General features: G+C 50.4%; 1 protein-coding gene across 1 annotated transcript; it reads right to left on the bottom strand.

Annotated features, from left to right (window-relative positions):
* Nucleotides 1-22305: 22305 nt before the first annotated feature.
* LOC146752517 (olfactory receptor 14C36-like) lies at nt 22306-23271 on the bottom strand. The gene has a single exon (XM_085531750.1). It carries the CDS (start codon nt 23269-23271, stop codon nt 22306-22308), a length of 966 nt encoding a protein of 321 aa, XP_085387876.1.
* Nucleotides 23272-23479: the final 208 nt, after the last annotated feature.

Here is a 23479-nt window from a genome sequence, read left to right as displayed (position 1 = left end):
AGATGTGTACGTGGTCAGTGCCTCCAGGATGGTCTGTGGAGAGGGAAATCTCCACAGATCTCTCATTGGCAAGTGGAAGCTCTGCCCCGTCCTCAGCCGCTCATTGGTCAGAGGCAGTTCCGGCCCCATGTCGCCATCTCATTGGTCAGCGGCAGCGCCGCCAACTCTGATTGGCTGAGCCTCCGCACGTGCGATCGGCCGCCATCTTCCTTCTCGGGGCTGCCCGGCTCTCCCCTCATTCTGCTGAAGCCACACGGCAGCTGTAGGGAGGGAATAGGGTAGTATGGGTCTGTTGGTGGCAGTGGGATGGATCTAGTGATGAATAGTGGGGGATATGGGGTTGTAGTGGGCTGAGGGGGGATACCAAGGGATATAAGGAATGGGTGGCTGTGAGAGGAACGTGGGGGCTGTAGGGGGATATGGGTTGTAGATAGCTGTTGTGGGAATGTAGAACGATGTGGAGGTGTGGAGGGGCTATCGGGAGAGATCTGGGGCTATAGGGAGCATTTGGGGGGCTATAGAGGGATATTAGGCTGTGCGGGGTTTCTAGGAGGATATGGGTCTGTAGGGTGCTAGGGGGACTGAAGGGGTAGATGTAGATGTATGTGAGACTATGGGGAGCTTCCTAGTGGCCATTGGAGGGGTATGGAGTTATAGAAAGTTGTCAGGGACTTCTGAAGTGGTATAGGGTAATATGGAACAGTGGGGACTCTGGGGAGAATAGAGATGACTGCGGGGGGGATACAGGGCTCATGCTGGGCTGAGGGGTCTACAGGGGGTCATAGAGCTCTAGGGAGCTTAGGGGCTGCAGTGTTATGTAGGGCTGTTGGGGAGGTTCTAAAAGAGTCCCATAGGGTTCTCTGGGTGGGCTTTAGGAGGATTATGGGGGATATGTGTCTCTAGGGGGCTGTGGGTGGGCAGTAGGAGGATTCTAGTGGGATACAGGGCTCTATGGGGCTATAGGGTGATATGGGGCTATAGAGTGGGTTATAGGGGCATGTGTGGCTAGAAGGCTCTCCCTTGCTTTCCCCTCTCCTTTCCCCTCCCTGTTCCCCTTCCATAGCAGGGTGGGTGAAATGCTAGTCCTGAAATTTAAATCAGAACTTGAATTGTACTGGACTAGAATATGACTGTTTTGTGGTCTTGGATCTGAACTGTGTTTTCTTCTGGGGCTTCAGGTACAGGTGCTGTTTAATAATGACTTTGGAGAAGGTTTCAGCATCCAGTCTGCTGCTCAGGAAGAAAGAAGGAGGTTTCTGGAGAACTTGCTGAATAGTGGAGCGGCTGCTGAACCTCCCCTTCCAACAAGGCATCGGGTGAGGACGTGGTGCATCTCAGCCTTTTCATAGTGCAAGGTAGCTGCGATTCAGGCTGTGCTATGCTCTGTTTCTTCACCAGCATTTGTGCTTGTATCTGAGTTATAAGATTGGTTCTAAGGGAAGCTATAAGGATATACTGGGCAAACGGACCCTACAAAATACGATCCCAGTAACAGGAACAGGGCACAAGTCGGTCTAATGGGAAAGGGAACCTTCCAGGGCAACAGTGGCAAATTGAGTTCTCAGAACTGCCAAGAAAAGGGGTTGTCGCTGTATGTTGATACCTTTTTATAGTGGCCAGAGGCTTCCCTTGTAGAACTATTAAGGCACTCACGCATCACTAAAGTATTTTGACTGGAGATGATTCCAAGATGCTGAGGAACTACTTGGTCTGTCAAGGAATGTGCTCCATGGAAAGTTAAACTGATAAAGAAATGATGAGTCAGTCACTAATTTGCTTTGCAATGTAATCGGCTGCTTTTCTAAACCATGATACTTCTCTGATTGCTGGGTCTGTACACGATTACCAAAGGCAGGGTCGGAAGCACCGTGATCTGGGATCCTGTCACTAAATTCATCTGCTCAGTACAGATATAAAAGCGGTCAAAGGGAGTCCATTTCCTGAGGGGCAGGTGCCATATGAAACAGTGGCCGCTATGAAGGGAAGTAATAGCACTCTCATTAATGGGCACGAGTATCAAAATGGAAGTCATAGAATGAGCAAGTGCTGTTTGGGTCAAGGTTTTGGGTTGCTGTGGGGAGATGGGAGAGCTCAAAGTCCCACCTGGCATAGTGAGAACTGTGTGGAGCCAGTATCAAAATACCAAAAGAGAACATGAGGTATGGGAGAGGCATGAGCTAAGAGAAAAGGTGGAGAGCGAGGCTTATTTCAGGACACATCAAGAAAGAATCAAATGATCCAGCGGGTGGAAGTCCTGGTAGATGAAAGGAAAGAGGGGTATAGAAGAGTGAGAGAAGGGCCCCACAGTGAGGGAGAGAAAGAAATTGTCATGGAAACTGGGCAGGGGAAGTAAAAAGACTGTTTATGTCAAAATTGTTGGAAGAATGGGGAGTGCTGACACTGGGTGTGGAATAACAAGGGGGATGAAGGCCATAAAGATAAGGGTGGAACAGCCCAAAAACAGTGGGGTGATGAGATGTCCACAGGGCAGCTGGAACCAGTTTGGGGGTTCCCCTCATGCAGGGTTGAAAGTTTACAGCGACGAAGCCAAAGAGCCTTCGTGAGGAAGATAATGAGCCTTCATCCCAGCCTGTAACGCTTCTGACTTTCCTTTCTCTTCCACTCGCAGGGGGTCTGGATTCCCACCTTTGGCTTCTTTGACATCATCTCCAAGGAGATCAGGACAGAGGACATGAGCATGACCCTGTGCTGGCCTGTGTTTCACCTGGCCAGCAACCTCATTGCTATGCACCACCTCAAGTCCCGCAGGGAGTCCCTGCCAGGTAGGAGGGGGGATTCAAGCTCTGCTGGCTTTGTGGACGGGGCAAACAGGGCCACCACCTCCCTTCTCAGATGCAGACCTCCCCCTCTGAGTAGCCCGTCCAAACGCGGGGCCGTTCTGGATGATGTCCCTTTGAAGCAGTTCTGTGGAAGCAGCTGTGGAACAGGAAGTGTATCATTAGCCTCGTCCCTGGTATTTTCTCAGCCCACAGGAAGGTGGAGCCCCTGAAGTGCAGCCTGGTGGCTGCAGCTGCTTCTGTGAGCTGCCAGAGAGCACAGACGTGCCTCCAAAGCACCGTATCGCTGCTCTCCAGCTGCCTGCAGAATAGGGAGAACATCGCTGTGGTCCAGAGGATGTCGGAGTGCTTCTCATTGATGGTCTGACCTTTGAAAGGAAGTTCTATTATGACTTCCTCGAGAAGCTGTCTTCTGCCTGAACAGCATCCAGCCAAACCCAAAGCTGAGGCGGAACCCAAGGCCAAGCAGGAGACCTGGGCCGAGTCAAGGCACTGAAACCCACCCCATAGTCTTCAGTGAGCTCAAAGTCCAGCCTGCCCTCGGTGTCCAAAGGGAGTAAGAGAGCGCTGCAGCCACCGAGCTCCTGGTCACTAGATGACAGACGTCTAGGAGCGAGAAGCTCAGGCCAGCACAAGAAGAGCCTCAGATGCCGGTGGGCTCAGCATCTCATGGCGAGGCCAGCCTGCCCACGGGGCCCACCGCCACCACCTCTGGTGTGGTGCTGCTGGCACACGAGGGGTCCAGGAATGGGCAGTGGCAACCACCAAGGGGCAGAACTGGGCTCCTGCCGTGTCACGGCGGGCAGCAGGCTGCTGTGCCAGTGTAATTATGGGCAGCTGCCAGCACTGGCCGCATTGTCACCGTGTTGCCGTGGCGACATCTGATACACGGCCACTCTGGCAGAGTGAAAGTAGAGCACGGCAGTGGGTCCTGCATCCTGAAGGAGCATCTGGCACAGAGCAGATGCATGTGAAGGGATGAGCTCCAGCATGGCTGGTGCCAAGAAGGAGCAAACCACCAGCACAAGGCAGAACACACTGAGCAAGGACGGCCCTGCAGCGGGGCGTGCCTCCAGCCTGAGGGACACTAACACCAAAGGTACGCGGGTCCACAGCCAGCACAGGAGCGGTGCTGCAGCCCATCTTGGTGCTCAGCAGGAGAGGCCCAGCATGGGGACCACCTCGGGGCTGTCTACATGTATATGGGGCTGGGGACGGAGACAACACTTTCTATCTGCCACCTCCCTCCCGTGTGTTGTAGGTGTTAGCAAGGATTTGGGATGTGACGTGGCAGTACCTCCCCTGTTCTGTCCCCTGACCTGTGATGTATGTTGGGTGCGTATTTCAATCAAGCTCTCAAGGGGCGTAGACAAAGTGATTAATGTATATAAGGTGCTGACTACCCCCAGTAAATGCCATTTTGCCATCTATCATTCTGAGTTATAGTGGCTTTGGTCCTGGTGGGAACAACACTAAACTTTAGGGCAGGGGGTGGTTGAACCATGGAAGCACGCGGCAACACCTGGCCCAAGGCAGTCTGACCACTGGGAAGTGGCAGATGCAGTATGACCTGCTTTTCCTCTGCCTTCCAGAGCCAGTTGCCATCTGGGATGCTGTAGCCACCTACGTATGAGAGCAGCTGCTGGTGCACAGGGTGTGTTGGCTGTCGGGTTCCTCCTTTCCCTGTCCAGGTCAGCCTACAGTTCCTCTGAGTCTTCCCCTGCACGCACAACAGGAGACTCAGCCCACATTTCCCTGCTGTGCAGGGAAACCATGGGTTTCCTGCAAATGCAGGAATGCTTGTGCTAGGCAGGGTTGCAGCTCAGGCTGAGCCCAGCCTCAGGAAGCCTCTGGGTTCCATCAGACTGCTTCCGCCCTGACTGCTGTGCTGCATTTGGGAGGTCAAGGGGAAGGAGGAGGCTGCACGGCTCCTTCCCAAAGCCTCTCCGCTGCCCTGCCTGGTGCCTCTGAACAGCAGGTGGGGGCTCCTGAGCTCTGTCCCTGCACAGGACCAACTCCAGCTCTTCTGCAGCCAGCCCATAACCCTGTAGCCCGTGCTTTTTCTTCCACCTGCAGGGTGTCTGGACTCCCACCTTGGGCTCATTTGTCACCATCTCCGAAGACATCAGGAGTGACGATGAGACAATGACTCTGTGCAGGCTCGCGTTTCAGCTGGCCAGGAACCGCAGAGCCATGCACCACCTCCAGTCTGACAAGGAATCCCTGCCAGGTAGGAGGGGGATTAAACCCTTGCTGGCTTCATGGATGGGTCAAAGAAAGCCACCCCCTCCCTTCTCAGAACGAGACCTCCCCCACCAAGGAGGGGTGCCGGCTGGGAGATGGCTGCAAGTAGCAATTCTATGGAAGCAGCTGTGGAAAACTGAATGTAGGATCAACTCCGATCCTCCTATTTTTCAGCCCTTAAGGAGGTGGAGCCCCTGAAATACTGCAAGGTGGCTGCTGCTGCCTCTGTGAGCTGGCAGAGAGGGAAGGCCTGCATCCAAAACACTGGCCCTCCTCTCCAACTGCCTGCAGGACGAGGAGAACGTTGCCTTTGTCCCGAAGGACACTGGAGTGCTCCTCTGTCAAGGAATGAACTTTGAACTGAAATACTACTACAACATCCTTGAGAAGCTCTGTGGGAAGGAGACGTTCAGAAAAGTTGAATTCAAGGTGAGCCATAGGTTTCTCCCTGGTCTGGGCAGCCTTGTCAGCCTTGCTCAGGCCGCACGTGGCCCACCAGGACCTGGCCAGCTGCTCAGTGCAGGTGCTGTGGTGCTGTCAGCTCCCCCTGCCGTGTTCTCCTCCAGTCCCCAGTGCCTCAGCCATGAACAGGCCGTCCCACAACCTCCCCGTTCCTCCCTCACAAGCCCCTTAGCTGCTGGACATGTTGGTGTCCCAGGTAGCACTGGTGGCCTCCCTGACTCTCCCTGGCCGGCTTGTGGTCCTTCCTATGTGAGTGTGGGCACCTTGAGCCCACTTCCCATCTCCCAACCCCTTTCCCTTTTGACCTTCCCATTTGTCAGGGGTGGGGGGCCCAAAGGCCTACTGCCTCCCCTTGTCATGGAAATAGATTGATCTAGATAACTCCATGAAAACTGTTTAAAAGCCCTGGTACACTTCCAAGAGCACCCCAGGCACCTTGGGCATCACCCAGTGTACGTGTGTGTGAGCAACTGCCTCCCTGCTGAAGGACTGAAGACTCAGAGCAGGAGCTCACACACAGGCAACTCCTTGTGCACATCTGAACTGAATCAGAGGAATCCCAGCTCCTGTGGGTCCATGGGGAGCTGAATCCCATTTCAGCCCCAGGGTTTCCCTCTACAGATGAGAGGGATCCAGCCTCAGCTGGATCACTGCCCTTCACAGGGGAAGTCCAACCCTCCCTGTCCTTGTCTGTGTGCCCTTTTAGTTTCTTTAAACAACCTCTGGAAGGACTCACTGTATGTCTGGAATTTCAAGTACAGTCATGATGCCATTGTCTTTCAGCTGTTGTCCATGAAGACCCAGAGACATCTCATTGGAGACAAGTGGGAAGGATAACAATGACATCCTCTGCTGATGAGCTGAGCTTGCCTCTTGGGAAACACAGAGCTCATAAAAGTGGGGTGCGCTGCAGGGAGACAGCTGTGCCCAGGAGCCACTCTTGTGCACAGCACAGCAGGGCTGGGATATGATCTGCAGGTGATATGAGGATAGAAGTGAACAGAGAGACAGCTTACAGGATGCTTAAGGTGTGAGCAAGCTAAGAGCTTACTGGAGAAGCATTGATCACATGCCATGACATGGTAAGTCTCACATCAGGCCATGCTGCTAAATTTAATACAGGGATAAATACTCTGACACATCCCATAGCAGATCTGTCTTCAGGCACTGCATGTTTCCTTACACCAGAAAAAGCCTTCTGCTCCAGCTGAGGGCTTCTGTGATGCAGCATCAGAGCCCAGCTCTGAGAGCTGCGTTTCCCAGCACAGCTGCAGGCTGTGCAGCCGGGGCTGCAGGCGGGTGCCCAGGGCTGTCCTGCAGAGCAGGGTCCCTGCTGTGCCCCAGGGGCTGTGTGCCGGGTATGGGACTCTGCCGCCTGCCAGGCTCAGCACTCAGGCTGCCCGGAAAGCTGCCCAGGGTGCTGCAGGGAGATGTGTGGGGAGAAGGAGCCTCCCAGCAGGGCTTGTGCTGCCACAGCTGCTGCCTGGGGCAGGGGGATCACAGCTCCACTGCAGAACTGAGTGTCTGTAAGGGTACTTTGCAAGAGGAGAGCCAAGTCAGGGATTTTTCATTTCATTTTCAGAGGGAAGGGAAGATTGGAGGCAGAAATATAAAAGGGGCTGTCAACTCTGAACACAGCTTGGAGACTCCCCAATATTTTTACAGTCAATTAGCTGTTTTGTAAACAGTCACACAAGTTGTGCTTTCAGCCTCATCTAGTTAAAAGGATATAATCAGCTTAAATTAGAGTTTCTTTTTTTTCTGCAAACATTAATAGTTCACTTTTCCTGCAAACAGGCAGATTTCTCAAAGACAAATTGAAGTGCAGAGGGTCTGGGGTCTCGAAGAGTAGCTGGAGTAAAGAGAAAATATCCAGAAGGCTGGGATATGATTAGGAAATGAGAAGTGAGAAAGAACTCCCTAATCTTCTTCTCCTGAAGGGATGGTGAAGTTCATGGAAATAAATTCAAGTTATGGTGTTAAATGATCATTTTTGAGAGGGAATGGAAAATTTAGTAGCATAGCAGAAGGAGTGTCTCTGAGAATCGTCTGAACTTGTCATTATCTTCTGCACCCTGAACAGGACTCCAAGCCCAGAACAGCAGATGTCCAACAGCAGCTCCCTCAGCGAGTTCCTCCTCCTGCCACTGGGAAACACACGGCAGCTGCAGCTCCTGCACTTCTGGATCTTGCTGGGCATCTACCTCGCTGCCCTCCTGGGCAACGGCCTCATCAGCACAGCCGTAGCCTGTGACCAGCGCCTGCACACACCCATGTACTTCTTCCTCCTCAACCTGGCCCTCCTCGACCTGGGCTACATTTCCACCACTCTCCCCAAAGCCATGGCCAACGCCCTCTGGGACACCAGGGCCATCTCCTACACAGGATGTGCTGCACAGCTCTTTTCCGTTGTCTTCTTCATCTCAGCAGAGTATTTCCATCTCACCATCATGTCCTATGACCGCTACGTTGCCATCTGCAAGCCCCTGCACTACGGGACCTTGATGGACAGCAGAGCTTGTGCCACCATGGCAGCAGCTGCCTGGGGAACTGGGGTTCTCAATTCCCTACTGCACACTGCCAGCACATTCTCACTGCCTCTCTTCCAAGGCAATGTTGTGAACCAGTTTTTCTGTGAAATCCTCCAGATCCTCAATCTCTCCTGCTCAGGCTCCAACCACAGGGAAGTTGTGCTTCTCATCTTTAGTGTCAGTTTATACTTTGGGTGCTTTGTTTTCATTGTGGTTTCCTATGTGCAGATCTTCATGGCCGTGCTGAGGATGCCCTCTGAGCAGGGACGGTACAAAGCCTTCTCCACATGCTTCCCTCACCTGGCCGTGGTCTCCGTCTTTCTCAGCACTGCCTTTTTTGCCTACCTGAAGCCTTCCTCTGTCTCCTCCCCATCCATGGACCTGGTGTTGGCACTTCTGTACTCAGTGTTGCCTCCAGCAGTGAACCCCCTCATCTACAGCATGAGGAACAGGGAGGTCAAGGATGCAGTGAGGAAAGTGATGACTAAATGTGTTTCAAAAGCAGTGAACTGCCCATCTTTTGGAATTCATGGCTTGTAATGCAGCCCTTTACTGAATCATGCTGTCTTTTATTGTTTGTTCTGTGCCATTTTATCTGTGTAATTTATTCTTATTATATTATTATTATTCTCGATGATCTCCAGAGGTCCCTTCCAACCCCTACAATTCTGTGATTCTGTGATTCTGTGATTCTGTGCTCAACAAGACAGAGTCAGAGGTAACAGTGACGTTTCTTGGAGTATTAATGGCCCACTGAGGGCCTTTACAAACTAAGCTTCCCAAGGGACTTGTTAGAGAAGATAATTGGAAGCTATGACTACAGGCTGGCAAAGGCACTGGCATGGTGGCTCTGATTTTGAAAGGGGTTCCTCCTTAGCCTTACGAAGCAGGCAGGCTAAGTCCTGATTTACAGACTCGTGGCAGGGAGATCCTGTCCTTCATGTTGGCTCAGGACCCTTCCTGGGCAGTGGATGGAGGTCTGTATGATGTCAAATGAAAGACATGGGGACAGAAGATCCACAAGCTCTGCATGGGGTGCAAGGACACTGTAAGGTTCATGTTCCATGTGTGACCTGAGTGTCATCACAGGATGTGGAATGTAAGAAGGACCCTGTCTGAACAAGCAGTCAATCCCAATGAAACTCTGAACTTGAGATCTCTCAGTCCCTGTGACCTCCTTCCCACACACTGCCATAGTCTGATGTCCTTCATGTTCTGAGGTGCCCAGAAGTGCACCCAGTGCTCCACGTGAGGCTGCAGCAGTGCAGAGCAGAGAGGGATGATCCTTTCCCTCACCCAGCTGGCAATACCTTGCTTGATGCGCTACAGGGGACCGCTGGCCTTCCCGGATGCCTGGGCACCCTGCTGACTCACGTTCAATTTGATGTTGACCAGGACCCCCAATCCTATTCAGTCAGATGGCTCTCCAGTGTCCCATATCCAGTCTGTGTTTATGTCCAGGGTTGCCTCTACCCAGGTGCACAATCAGGCACTTGTTCTTGTTAAGCTTTATGCACTTGGTGCTTAGTGCCAACAGGTACCCAGTTCTCTGACTTGTCCACATCTCTCTGCAAGTCCTCTCCAGCCACAGTGGAGGCAGCAGCACCTGCTCATATGGTATCATAAGCAAACTTGCTGAAAACATCTTCTAGTCCTGCGTGCAAGTCATCCGCAAAAACATGAAAGAGAACTGGCCCTAAAATGGAGCCCTGGGGAGCCCTGACAGTGACCATCTATCAGCACGATGAAACCCATTGACTGTAATCCTTTGGGCTTGACCTACTGGCCAACAGCTCACCCACCACGTTCTCTTTCTGTCCAGCCAGGTGCAGGACATTCTGTCCAGAAGGGCGCTATGAGAAACAGTATCAAAAGCTCTAATGAAATCCTCAATGATAACATCAGCTGGCTTCCCTTGTTCAGCTAAATGGATATAGGTGTCAGAAAAGGACCTGAAATTGAATAGGACATTCCCCTGGGAATATTGTGTTGGCTGTGACCAATGACAGAATTGTCTTTCAGCTGTTTTTCCATAACTGCCACCATCATTTTCTCCATAATTTTACCAGGCAATGGAGTGAGACTTACAGGTCCATAATTGCCCCTGTCATCCTTCCTGCTCTTCCTTACAATGAGACAACACTTGCCAGCTTCCCATCAACTGGTATGACCCTAGATTTACTTAGATGCAATTGAAATGCAAGCCCAGAGCATACCAAATTGTCATCATTACAGGAACGTAGATGTGCCACAGTTTTGCAATGCCTTGAACTCTGGAGTATGCCACAGATGGAAGATAAAGACTGGCCTCTTCTGTTGGCAAGCAGAATAACACTACATGATACACGAGGACTATGACTCTGCTCTGCTATGCTCTGGTGGCAGAGGAAAGGTGCAGGGGGATGCTCTCATGTCAGTGCTCATATCTGACGTGTGGGGTCAAAGTGGAGACACCAGGTTCTTTTCAGTAGTGTGTGGAGACAAGACAAGGGGAAAAAACAGAAAGTGGAGCATAGGAAGTTCTGCACAAATGTGTGCAAGAACTTCTTTCCAGTGAGGGTGACAGAGCACTGGAACAGGCTGCCCAAGGGGTTGGGAAGTCTCCTTCTCTGGAGATATTCAAGACCCGCCTGGACGCCTACCTGTGTGCCTACCTGGTGTTCCCCAGGGGTCTGTGCTGGGGCCTGTCCTCTACAACCTCTTTATTGATGACCTGGATGAGGACATTGAGTGCATCCTTTGTAAGTTTGCAGACTACACCAAATTGGCTGGGAGTGTGGATGTGCCTGGAATTAGCATGGCCCTACTGAGGGATCTGGACAGGCTGGAGAGCTGGGCTGAAGCCACTTCAATGAGGTTAACTGAGACCAAATGCCGCGTCCTGCTTTTCAGCTGCAACAACTCCGGGTGACGCTACGCAGGCTTGGGGTGAAGTGGCTGGAAGACTGTGTAGAGGAAACGGACCTGGGGGTATTGATTGATGCTCGGCTGTACATGAGCCGACAGTGTGCCCAGGTGGCCAAGAAGGCCAACGGCATCCTGCCTTGCATCAGAAACAGGGTTGCCAGCAGGAGCAGAGAGGTGATTGTTCCCCTGTACTCAGCACTGGTGAGGCTGCACCTCAAGTTCTGTGTCCAGTTTTGGGCCCCTCACTGCAAGAAAGACACTGAGGCCCTTGAACATGTTCAAAGGAGGGCAACAAAGCTGGTGAGGGGTCATATGAGGAGAGGCTGAAGGGGCTGGGAATGTTCAGCCTGGAGAAGAGGAGGCTCAGGGGAGACGTTATTGCTCTCTATAACATCCTGAAGGACGACCTCCTGTGTCATTAGCGATAGGATTAGAGGGAATGATTTCAATCTGCAGCACGGGAGATTCTGGCTAAAAATTAGGAAATATTACTTCTCAGAAAGGGTGGTCAGGCACTGGAATGGACTGCCCAGGGAGGTGGTGGAGTCACCGAACCTGGGGATGCTCAAGAAAGGATTGGATTTTGTGTTGAGGGACATGGTTTAGTGGAAGCTATAGGTAACAGGTGAACAGTTAAACTGGGTGATCTTACAGGTCTTTTACAACCTTAGTGATTCTATGATTCTATGATTCCCTTGCCCTTTTTGCTTCAGCAAACACTCCCTGGGAGGTCTCATCACATATCTGGAATTGAAATCTGGTGTTTAGTTCAATAGGTTTCAAAGTACAGTCGTGATGCCGTTGTCTTTCAGGAGCTGTTGACCATGAGGACCCAGGGACATCTCAGGGGAAACGAGTGGGAAGGATAACAATGACATCCTCTGCTGCTGAGCTGGGCAAGGCTCATGGGACACAGGGAGCTCATACAAGTGGGCAGCCCTGCAGAGAGACAGCTGCGCCCAGGAGGAGCTCTTGTGCACAGCACAGCATGCAGCTGAAAGAAGGAGAGGAGAGAAAAAGGAGAGAGCTTACAGGATGAGTACAGTGTGAGCAGACTGTGAGCTCGCGACAGGAGCATTGCTCTCATGCCATGACACGGTAAGGCTCACTGCAGACCATGCAGCTGTTGTTCCTATAGGGTTAACTAAAACTGAGACATCACATAGCAGATCTGGCTGCAGGCATTGCATGTTTCTTTCCCGTGGAAAAAGATTTCTGCTTTAGGTGAGGGTTTCTCTGCTGCACTATGAAAGCACAGCCCTGAGAGCTGCATTTCCCATAATGGCTGCAGGCTGTGCAGCTGGGGCTGCAGGCAGGTGCCCAGGGCTGTCCTGCAGAGCAGGGTCCCTGCTGTGCCCCAGGGGCTGTGTGCCGGGTATAGGACTCTGCTGCCTGCCAGGCTCAGCACTCAGCCTGCCCAGGGAGCTGCCCAGCAAGTTATGGGGAGACATGTGGGGGGAAGGAGCCCCCCAGCAGGGCTTGTGCTTCCACAACTGCTGCCTGGGGCAGGGGGATCACAGCTCCACTGCAGAACTGAGTGTTTGTATGAGTACTTTGCAAGAGGAAAGCCAAGGCAAGGATTTTCCATTTCCTGGTCTGAGTGAAGGGAAGAGGATTAGGGGCAGAAATCTAATAGGGGCTCTCAACTTTGAACACAGCTCTGAGACTACCCCGGTTTGGGAGCTCCCCATGCATTGGTTATTTTGTGGACAGTCACTCAGATAGATTTTTTCTGCAGGCATTAGTAGTTCATATGTCCTGCAAACTGGCAGATTTGTCTTAGACGATTTGAAGTGCTGAGATGCTTGGGCTGTTGTCTCTAAGAGCAGCTGCAATAGAGAGGAAAATATCCATGAGTATGGGATATGATTAGGAAATGAGAAGAAAGTGAGACTTTCCTAATATTCTACTCTTTAAGGTATGGTTCATATACATGAATATAAATTAAATTTCTGGAGTTAAATGATCATTTTCCAAAGAGAAAGGAAAGTTATAGTATAGCAGAAGGAGTGTCTCTGAGAATCGTCTGGACACATCATTATCTTCTGCACTCTGAACAGGACTGCAAGCTTAGGAACAGCAGATGCCCAACAGAAGCTCCATCAGCGAGTTCCTCCTCCTGCCTTCGGGAGACATAATAGAGCTGCAGCTCCTGCATTTCTGGCTTTTGTTGGGCATCTACTTGGCTGCCCTCCTGGGCAATGGCCTCATCAGCACAGCCGTAGCGTGTGACCAGCGCCTGCACACCCCCATGTACTTCTTCCTCCTCAACCTGGCCCTCCTCGACCTGAGCTACATCTCCACCACTCTCCCCAAAGCCATGGACAACACCCTCTGGGACACCAGAGCCATCTCCTATGCAGGATGTGCTGCACAGCTCTTTTTCTTTGTCTTCTTTGTCTCAGCAGAGTGTTCCCTTCTCACTGTCATGTCCTATGACCGCTACGTTGCCATCTGCAAGCCCCTACACTACGGGATCTTGATGGACAGCAGAGCTTGTGCCACCATGGCAGCAGCTGCCTGGGGAACTGGGGTTCTCAATTCCCTGCTGCACACTGCCAGCACGTTTTCACTGCCTCTCTGCCAAGGCAATGTTGTGAACCAGTTTTTCTGTGAAAACCCCCAGATCCTCAAACTCTCCTGCCCTGGCTCCTACATATGGGAAGTTGTGTTTCTCATTATTAGTTTCAGTTTAGGCTTTGGGTGTTTTGTTTTCATTGTTGTGTCTTATGTGCAGGTCTTCATGGCCGTGCTGAGAATGCCCTCTGAGCAGGGACGGCACAAAGCCTTCTCCACATGCCTGCCTCACCTGGCCGTGGTCTCCCTGTTTCTCAGCACTGGCTTTTTTGCTTACCTGAAGCCTTCCTCTGTTTCCTCCCCAATCATGGACCTGATGCTGGCACTTCTGTACTCGGTGGTGCCTCCAGCAGTGAACCCCCTCATCTACAGCATGAGGAACAAGGAGGTCAAGGATGCAGTAAGGAAAGTGATGACCAAATATGTTTTAAAAGCAGTGAACTGCCCATCTTTTGGAATTCATGGCTTCTAGTACAGCTTTTTACTGAATCAAGCTCTTTTCTTGTATATTTTCTGCCATTTTATATGTGTAATTTATTCATATTCTTTTTTTAAAAAATAATGTATTGTTTCTCACTACTAAGTCATTATTGAAACCAATTCCTGTTCACCTTGTACCTTTGTAGTTTTGCCCACACATGCTGTATATAGTGAAACAGAATCTCTGTGAACCATAACATAATAAAGGTCATGCAGTGACTCTGTCTGTCAACCTTCTTGTGAGACATTTCAGGAACTGTCGGGGTCAGATGTTCTCAGAAACCCACAGTCCAGCTGGAAGCAGAGAGCTGATGATCAGCAGCAGTGGACAGCAGCAGCAGCTGGTTTAAACGTTGGTTGTCAGGTCCCCTCTTCCTCATTCCCTGTGAGTCCCTGCACACAACAAGTTCTTGGATGTGTGTTATCATGTCAGAAGTTCCCAAGCTTCTTCCAGGGCTTCTTCCATTTTGTACACAGACATGATCACTGCCTCCAGGATGGTCTGTGAAGAGGGAAAGAAGTCACGGAAGGGATGCTCGCTCTCACACTGACTGGATGTGGTTTTGGTGTTCTTCCAAACCGTGGCACCTTCCATTTCAAAGTAGGCTTCTCAGGCTTCAGAAACCTCTCTCTCTTATTTTTCTTGATTTATTAGCCTCAGTTTCAGTTAGATTGTATTATATTGTGTTATCTTGCATTCTGATATCATAGTTAGTAATATAAGTTTTTTCTCCTTAGATTGTTGCAGCTTCTCTGTTTGTCCCCTTGAGCCCAGTTCCCATCTCCCTACCCCCTTTCCCTTTTCCTTTCCCATTTTTCTGGTCAGGGGTCCCGTGGGCATACAGCCCCCCCTGTCATGGACACATATTGATCTAGAGAATGCCATGACACAGAGGCAGGTCATTGCTAGGAGAGATTTTTCTTTAAAGCATCACGTCATGTACAGAAGGTAATTCTAAAAGCAAGCTTGCCAGTTCTTTATTACCTAAGTGTTTTCTGAGCAAGGAAAGATTTGAGATGCTGATTTGAGTCTACTGCCATTGAGGCCATCCATCCTTCAGGCTGAGGAGTGAGAGTGCCAGGCCCCTATGGACTGAAGGCAGGAAAGAAGTGGGGCTTGCTGGAGGAAAAGCCAAGAGCCAGCCCCGAGGACTCTGAGAGCAGCCTGGGGAAGGGTTTCAGGGTGGAGGTTCCTGCACAGAAGTGACTTAGTTGAGGGCAGAGGTGCCAGCCAGGAGAGGTGGGCTGTGCAGATGGTAATGACCATGACAAGCAGCCTTTAGAGGAGGAGCCAGAAAAGGAGATTCTGGGAGGGGGATGTCAAGGACAGAAAGTCGCCTGTCCTGTGACTGATCCCCATCCTGTGCTGGCTTCTGCACTGCTGGCTAACTTTTTCCAACACACTCGAGCCTGAGGGAGCCCTGAGAGTCTGTGCCCAGGTGTTGTGGGCTTGCAAGGAGCAAAGTGAGCTGGTGGTGAGTTGACAACCCATATATGCCTCATGTCCCCTCTCAGAAGCGGCATTTCTGGAAGAGCGCCCTGCCCAGCTAGGTTCTGGGTCTTGACTCTGCTGGGGCTCTGGGGATGTCCCTCTGCCTGCCCTTTTACTTTATCTCCACTAGGGGACAAACGTGGGCAGGAGAAGTGGATGAGAACTTGAAGCCACCTGAGACTTTTTCCCTGCCTCTCACCCCTGCAGAAAGAATGCTCTCACAAATAATTTGGTACCCTGGTGGGACCGCTGGAGCCACTGACCTGTGACTTCCTATCCACATCCCACAAGTGGGCAGGGGTCTGCCTGGACTGCTTTCTTCAAAAGGAGAGCGGGTGCCCTGCAGCCTTAGTCAACCTGATTGTGCTAAGGAAACGTGCTCAGCGGTGAACGTCTCTTCACCTGCAGGCACACAACTAAACTGTGGAGGATGTTGGGGACCTTGGGATTCAGATCTTACAGCACTTAACTACAGGCCCATCAGTCTGAACATGGTGCTCGGAAAATTTATGGAACAAATCATCTTAGAAGAGGTCACACTGCATATGTGTGGCATCCAGGGGACCAGGTACAGACATCATTGTCTTGGAAGGACTGTGCATTTCTCTGGGTCTACCTGTCGGGTACCCAGATATCACAGTGGATCTGTCGCACTTGGATGTATTCATAGTAGTTCTGGGAGGGTTTTGTCCATCAGAAGGAGAAGAGAGTGGAATTGTTTAAAAGCTGCTGCAAAGAAGTCAAAGCATTAAGTCAATTAGGATGCCAATATTTTGTGAAGGTGCAGTAAGGAAATGAAGCAGTGGCTCTTTATTGTCTATCAAAAGGTATGGCAACATCCACAACATAAATCAGTGTGGGGGAAAAAAAACCACTCATTTAATGGATAAGTTTCCAGTGAACAATGAATGGTGCCTTGATGGTGTTACCTCTTATATCTACCTGTATTATCCCTAGCCTTTACTAATAAGTCGGCGGAATTCAGCCCAGAATAGTAAAGAAGAGGCTATGGCAATTTTAAAAAATAACAAAATAAAATAAAATAAACAAGCATAGCATGTACATAGTTTCAAGAAAAATTTAGCATGAGTGAAGATACTTTGAAGGCTAACTTTCTAAAATCCTTAATAAAGACAGCCATTAGAAAAAGAAGAAAAAGCATGTGATTATAAAAGTCTCAGACATGTTTCATTCTGAAAAAATACATAACATCTTCTACAGCACCATAATTTTACACTGGGTAACTTATAGATCAGTGTGGTGATGCACTGGAACAGGTTGCCGAGAGATGGTGGATGCCGCACCCCTGGCGGCATTCAAGTCCAGCTGGATGTGGCTCTGGGCAGCCTGGTCTGGTGCTTGGCGACCCTGCACATAGCAGGGGGATTGAAATTAGACCATCTTCAAGGTCCTTTTCCACCCAGACCATTCTACGAGCCTTTGTTTCTATGATTTTGCGTTTACAGGTGGAAGGCTGGACAGCTTCCCAGCCCCCATGCTGAGAGCTCCGCTGCAGTCACCACTGTTGCCAGCACCTTCCCCTCTGGAGCGGTATGAACATCAAGCACAGGGGAGGTGAAAAGAACAGTACATGGAGCGTTATGGGCTGAGCGCAGGCAAGTAGTGCAGGTTGGGCTCCAACCCGGCTCTCAGGATCTACTGCCAATGGAGCTTACCAGGGGAGCTGCTGCTTCCGCTCCAGCTTCTGCCAGTTTCTTTCTGCTGTGCCAGCAAAAGCCCCTTGCTGGTGGAGGTGCAGCTCCAAACTTCACAGCACCTGAGCTGTTTGCAGGGAAAGGAGGCTGCAACAGGAGGAGGAAGTCATCCCTCAGGATCTGCTGAGCCCCCCACCCAGGCCCTCACCACCATCCTGCCCCATGTCCCCACCCTTGCACCCCTCAAGCAGTTTTTGGCCGTGCATGTCCCCGAGCTAAAACATTGTCACAGCTGCTTGAGTGCCTCAGGCAGACAAAAGAGCCTGCACACACTTAGCATGCAGTACCAGCTTGGTCACTGCTCCCATTTTACTTGCTGGCAGAGGATCCACATCCTTTCTCCATCTCCTCCCCACCTGCTGTCCCCTGGGCTGGGCTGGAGGATGTGGAACACACACACTTGCCCTGGCAAACTGCTGCCAAAGAGGAGAAAGTGACAGCAAACTGGCTGGGAAATGGGGCTGTTTCCCACAGGCCCTCTGTAAAGCATCCTTCAGTAGGCCTGGCAAGCTGGAGACTCGGCCCTGCCAGCCCACAGCTGCCTTCTTCCCTTCTCCCTGCAGTTCTGGTGCCAAACTCTCCTCCCAGGGAGGAGCAGGCCAGCCTCTGCCATGCCACTTCATGCCCGCCTTGCTCCCTGTCACATGTTACCTAGATTTACCTGTGCCCATCATAGGAGCAGCCACCCTGTAGAGCCCACGGCCCTAAAGTGAAGGGAAAAAGGAGAATGAGAAAATAGAACAACGGCGGCAATCTAAGGAGGAAAACTTATTTTACTAAATATGATATCGGAGGAGGTGGGAAGGAAGCCTGTCTCCTGGCCAGCTAAGTGCTGCAGAGGAAATGCACTCACCTCAGGAACACCTGGATCCCATGAGCAGTGGTTTCTGGCCCCACATCAGCAGAATGTTTGGGACAGTTTCTCTGCAAAGGCACGCAAGCCTACTGGAGGCTTGCCAAGGCCATTTTTCATGGCTCTTGCTGACAGGAAGCCAGCCTGGTTTTCATGCCAAGAGAGAAAACTACTCTCCACCAAAGCCCCTACCGTGAAAATCAGAGATTTCTTCTGCTCTGAAGGAGATGGATGGAGAAATACTGGGGCCGTGCAAGAGCACTGCCAGATTTTCTGCATGGGCAGAGACCCAGGAAATCCCTTTTCACATGGAGAAAGCTGTGGGAGCAAGCATGCGGAAAGGCCTTAGACTGCCCTGACACAACCAGGCTGGCCAACAGTGACCTGATGGTACACCCTCAAAACCTTCTCAACTTACACTGTGGAGCACTGCAGTTAGGCTGGCATTGCTCTCCTGCATTTTAATGCAGCTGTGCAGGAACCTCATGCAGAGGAAGTTGTCCTGGCACGTCATGATACCGATGCTCTTGAGGGAGGTGGAGACATGAGCCTTGCTCCTCAGGAGATGACAGTACAAGAGGACAGTCTCTTGCACACAGCACTGCACCTCATGCAGCGGGACGGTGGAGGCTCGCTGTCATGGGTTAACTGAAAATCTACCTGTGTCCCTGACAGGGGAAACGATTCCAGCCCCAAAGTGGCTGCCAAAGTGAAGACAGTGACAGCAAACCTACTGGGAAATGGAGCCATTTCCCACAGGCCCTCTGTAAAGCATCCTTCAGTAGGCCTGGCAAGCTGGAGACTTGGCCCTGACAGTCCACAGCTGCCTTCCGCCCTTCTCCCTGCAGTTCTGGTGCCAAGCTCTCCTCCCAGGGAGGAGCAGGCCAGCCTCTGCCATGCAACTTCGTGCCCATCTTGCTTCCTGTTTTTGCCAGTCTTTGCCAGTAAGGCTTATTTCAGCCTCCAGCACAGTCAATTCTTGAGAGCCCTCAGTCATTCCAGAAATATGAATTGATTCTGTCCCTTCATGCCAGGAGGGCATTAGGGTGCACTGTGAACCAGTATCCACCAGCGCCTTATATTTCTGTGATTCTGTGATTCCTTATGGGGTCCTTTGTGGTCCATCTGGGGTCTTTATGGGGTCCTATGTGGTCCTTATGGAGTCCTTATGGGGTCCTATGTGGTCCTTACGGGGTCATATGGAGGCTTTATGGGGTCCTATGTGGCTCTGATAGGGTTCTTATGGGGTCCTTTGTGGTCCTATGTGGTCCTTATTGGGTCCTCATGGGGTCCTATGTGGCTCTTATGTGGTCTTTAGGGGGTCCTTATGGGGTCCTAATGACCTGTGGCACAGCAAACATGATCCTAGATGTCCACCCTTGCTCATAATGAATACTTGGCCATGCTTTGAACAAACAGCTTCCATTTTCAGAACCGGTGTGATCAAAGAGATGGTTTTGTCAGGCAACCCAGTTGGCCTTGATGGTTGGACCTAATGATCTTGGAGGTCCTTCCGAACCCTAATGACTCTGTGATTCTATAAAAAGGGAGATTTAGGCTGGGTCTAAGAAAGAAGTTCTTTATGACATCGGAGGGCGATGTCACATCCATGGCCCTTAGCTCCAAAGCACTTTGCTGTGCCACTGGGCAAGCAGTGCTGACCCAGCACTGGGACTGACCTCACACTGGGCATCCACTCTGTGTGGGGGCTGTTTGCTTACATGTCAAATCTGATCTTAACAACCCAGCGCTGATAACTCAGGCTCCACAACTGCTGAAGTACGTTCCCAAGTGTATTGGTCTATAGCTCCATAGGACTTCAGTTGTTTAGCATTCAAGTGAGCTACAAATCAGAGCTTACAAAGGCATTATATAGTATAATACTTACAAAGAACTTGAAGTGGCTTGCTTAGCACAAATGGCTAAGTTTGCTGACGCCTTAGGCCACAAGCTGTGGACCACCACAAAGACAATTAAAGGAAGACTTTACTCACTGCTTTTAGCCAGAGGACGAGGAAGCCTCGCCCACCAGCAGAAGCAGAGTTTACTTGCCATGTTGTTCGCACAAGACTGCAAATATCCAGGTTTGCAGATAAGGTACCACTAAGTCCCAAGGTCATAATGAGCTACACACACCACTCCCATCTACCACAGCCTTATAACTCTAGTGAATGTCATCAGTCATCAGTCAAATGCTTCCCAAGCTGAGTTCTGTCATGCAAATATTTTAATCAGTTTCATTAACCACATGCATACCAAGGCCTAGAGAATTGGATATCATTGTGTTTATATGTCTAGGCCTACTGGCCTCTGCATACACCAGAGACTGAAATGTTCGGTAAGTGTACAGTCATTGCAGCAACCCTGAAATATTGTTCAGGAAAAAGGATGAGGCCTTAAGTCCAAATGCTGCACATCACATGTTGCCTGGAGAGAAGGCATTATTCAGCCTCAAGTCAAATTCCAGTTTCCCAAGTCGTTTTCCTCACCTCATAATGCCTCAGAGCTACCTGAAGATATGTGTGTGGTGGATCTCCCGTATACCTAAGCTGCTGCTTATCAGCAGTAGAGCGGAAAATCATTAGTGTGAATCTGATTCACGTTCAGTGTCACTCTCTCCAACAATTACCCTACAGGGTCTGGGAAAAAGGAATGGCCATGAGAGTTCTGCAGAACGGGAGCCCCAGGGCAGCTGGGAGGGAGGACCAGGTGTGCTCTCGATTGGCCTTATTTTCACCAAGAACCATTTCTGAGATGAGGGGAGTTAAGAGCTGTTTGAAACCAGCCCACTCTAAACAGCATTAGAACCAGCCACCAACATGCAGCTAGCTCTGCTTGACCCATGGTTTACAAATGGCATTGATTAGACAAGAGTACCTTCACTTTTCTTGAGATCTAACTAAAGCACTGTAGATATCTTCACGGTTCTCATACGCCATATTCCGTTTGGGGAAGCCTCTTGCCATCCCCTACATTAGAGCCGTAGTCAAGCCTGGGTGCCTCATTGGAGAGCTGCTAACTGCAAGGAGAGAAACCTTGAGACTCTAATAATGCACAGCGGAGCCAATTGAAACAGGCTTAAACTCAGGCGCTGAGGTGCATCGTCGTCATTTGTCAGGCATCAACTTTTTAACCACATCGACTGAGACCTCATTAAAATCATCTCCCAGAGGGGGGGAAACCAATGTTATTAAATAGTTTGAATACAGGTGGCCAAAAGCTGAATGGAATTTGTGTTTGACTTCAGAGTAATTATCTCTGGTTTCTGCAGTGATTGCGTCATGCTTCCTTGTGGCAAAGAGAACATAGCAGATAATTCCCCTAGGGTGGGTGATTATATTCCAGTACCTGAAAGGAATCCAAGGCTGGGGGTGAAAATTGGCAGAAGGTACCTGAATAGGTTCTGAAGTCACTGGGCTGTGTGCCTGAGCTTCAGCAGAACAAAGATGTCCTATGGGTTTTGTTCCCATGATGATCCAGCCTCCCGTCATGGCTTCAATGACAGGGAGGCTTGTTTTATCTGGATGAAAGGAAAAAAGTAATAGAGAGCTGATAAATGGCTTAGAAATGCAAACAACTCAAGGATTCTGCAAGGAAACATGATATGCCAATCCGTAAATAGGAGAGCTGCTGTGGGTCATCTCTGAGAAGAGCACTTGAACGTTTACGTTAGAAATGGCCCAGAGAGCAGCCAGCTAAAAGAGTTTCCTCTGGGCTGCTTCTGCTCTGGGCGGTATTTGTCAGAGTTGATCAGTGCTGCCTCAATCACTACACTTAAATGTAACGTGGCATTATCCCTACTCTGGGGTTCTTTTGGAAAGAACCAACCAATTGTCCATGCTGCTATCACTGAGGAATCTTGACTGAGGGGAGGTACAGACTGTCTTTGAGATCAGTACAAAGCAGGTGGGTGACACTTGAGAGCAATTAGATGTTGAAGGTTCTCCTTGGTAAAACCGCTTGCTGGATTGGTGACATCTAAAAAGAAATGTTCAGGATTTTGTAACAGTCAGACACTGAACAAGTGAAATGTGACATGGTCTGAGTTCTCAGGCTGCTCAGCAAACAGCCTCCCCTGCAGTGATCTCCCAATCACAGCATCATTTAGGTTTGAAATGACCTCTCAGGTCAACTAACTGTTACCTCAGATAAAACCTGCATCAGAAGTAATGCCTCATCTTATGTGACCTTTACACATGTAAAATGGCAGATAATAAACAAGAGCTTGGTTCAGTAAAAAGCTGCCTTACAAGCCCTGAATTCCAAAAGATGGGCAGTTCACTGCTTTTAAAACATATTTGGTCATCACTTTCCTCACTGCATCCTTGACCTCCCTGTTCCTCATGCTATAGATGAGGGGGTTCACTGCTGGAGGAACCACTGAGTACAGAAGTGCCAACATCAGGTCCATGGATGGGGAAGAAACAGAGGAAGGCTTCAGGTTGGCAAAACATGCTGTGCTGAGAAATAGGGAGACCACGACCAGGTGAGGGAGGCACATGGAGAAGGCTTTGTGCCGTCCTTGCTCAGAGGGCATCCTCAGCACGGCCATGAAGATCTGCACATAGGATACCACAATGAAAACAAAGCACCCAAAGCCTAAACTTGCACTAATAATGAGAAGCACAACTTCCCATATGTAGGAGCCAGGGCAGGAGAGCTTGAGAATCTGGGGGATTTCACAGAAAAACTGGTTCAAAACATTCCCTTGGCAGAGAGGAAGTGAAAATGTGCTGGCAGTGTGCAGCAGGGAATAGAGAAGCACAGTGCCCCAGGCAGCTGCTGCCATGTTGGCACAAGCTCTGCTGTCCATCAAGGTCCCGTAGTGCAGGGGCTTGCAGATGGCAACGTAGCGGTCATAGGACATGATGGTGAGAAGGGAATACTCTGCTGTGATGAAGAAGACAAAGGAAAAGACCTGTGCAGCACATCCTGTGTAGGAGATGGCCCTGGTGTCCCAGAGGGCGTTGGCCATGGCTTTGGGGAGAGTTGTGGAAATGCAGCCCAGGTCGAGGAGGGCCAGGTTGAGGAGGAAGAAGTACATGGGGGTGTGCAGGCGGTGGTCACAGGCTACGGCTGTGCTGATGAGGCCATTGCCCAGGAGGGCAGTCAGGTAGACGCCCAGCAAGAGCCAGAAGTGCAGGAGCTGCAGCTGCTGCGTGTCTGCCAGCGGCAGGAGGAGGAACTCACTGATGGAGCTGCTGTTGGGCATCTGCTTTTCCTGGGCTTGGAGTCCTGTTCAGGGTGCAGAATGTAATGAGAAATTCAGACGATTCTTAGAGAAACCCCTTCTGCTATGCTACTAAATTTTCCATTCCCTCTCAAAAATGATTATTTAACACCATAACTTGAAATTATTTTCATGAACTTCACCATCCCTTCAGGAGAAGAAGATTAGGGAGTTCTTTCTCACTTCTCAT

This window comes from Coturnix japonica, unplaced genomic scaffold (assembly GCF_054131305.1).
Source record: "Coturnix japonica strain WE unplaced genomic scaffold, WE-NBRP24 Scf044, whole genome shotgun sequence".
NCBI lineage: Eukaryota > Metazoa > Chordata > Aves > Galliformes > Phasianidae > Coturnix > Coturnix japonica.
The sequence above is the reverse complement of the archived record's forward strand: the minus strand, read 5'-3'. Positions and strand labels throughout refer to the sequence as shown.

What these genes read in the sequence shown, in the direction of transcription:
- LOC146752517 (XM_085531750.1), bottom strand. Translation starts at nt 23,271, where the DNA reads ATGCCCAACAGCAGCTCCATCAGTGAGTTCCTCCTCCTGCCGCTGGCA.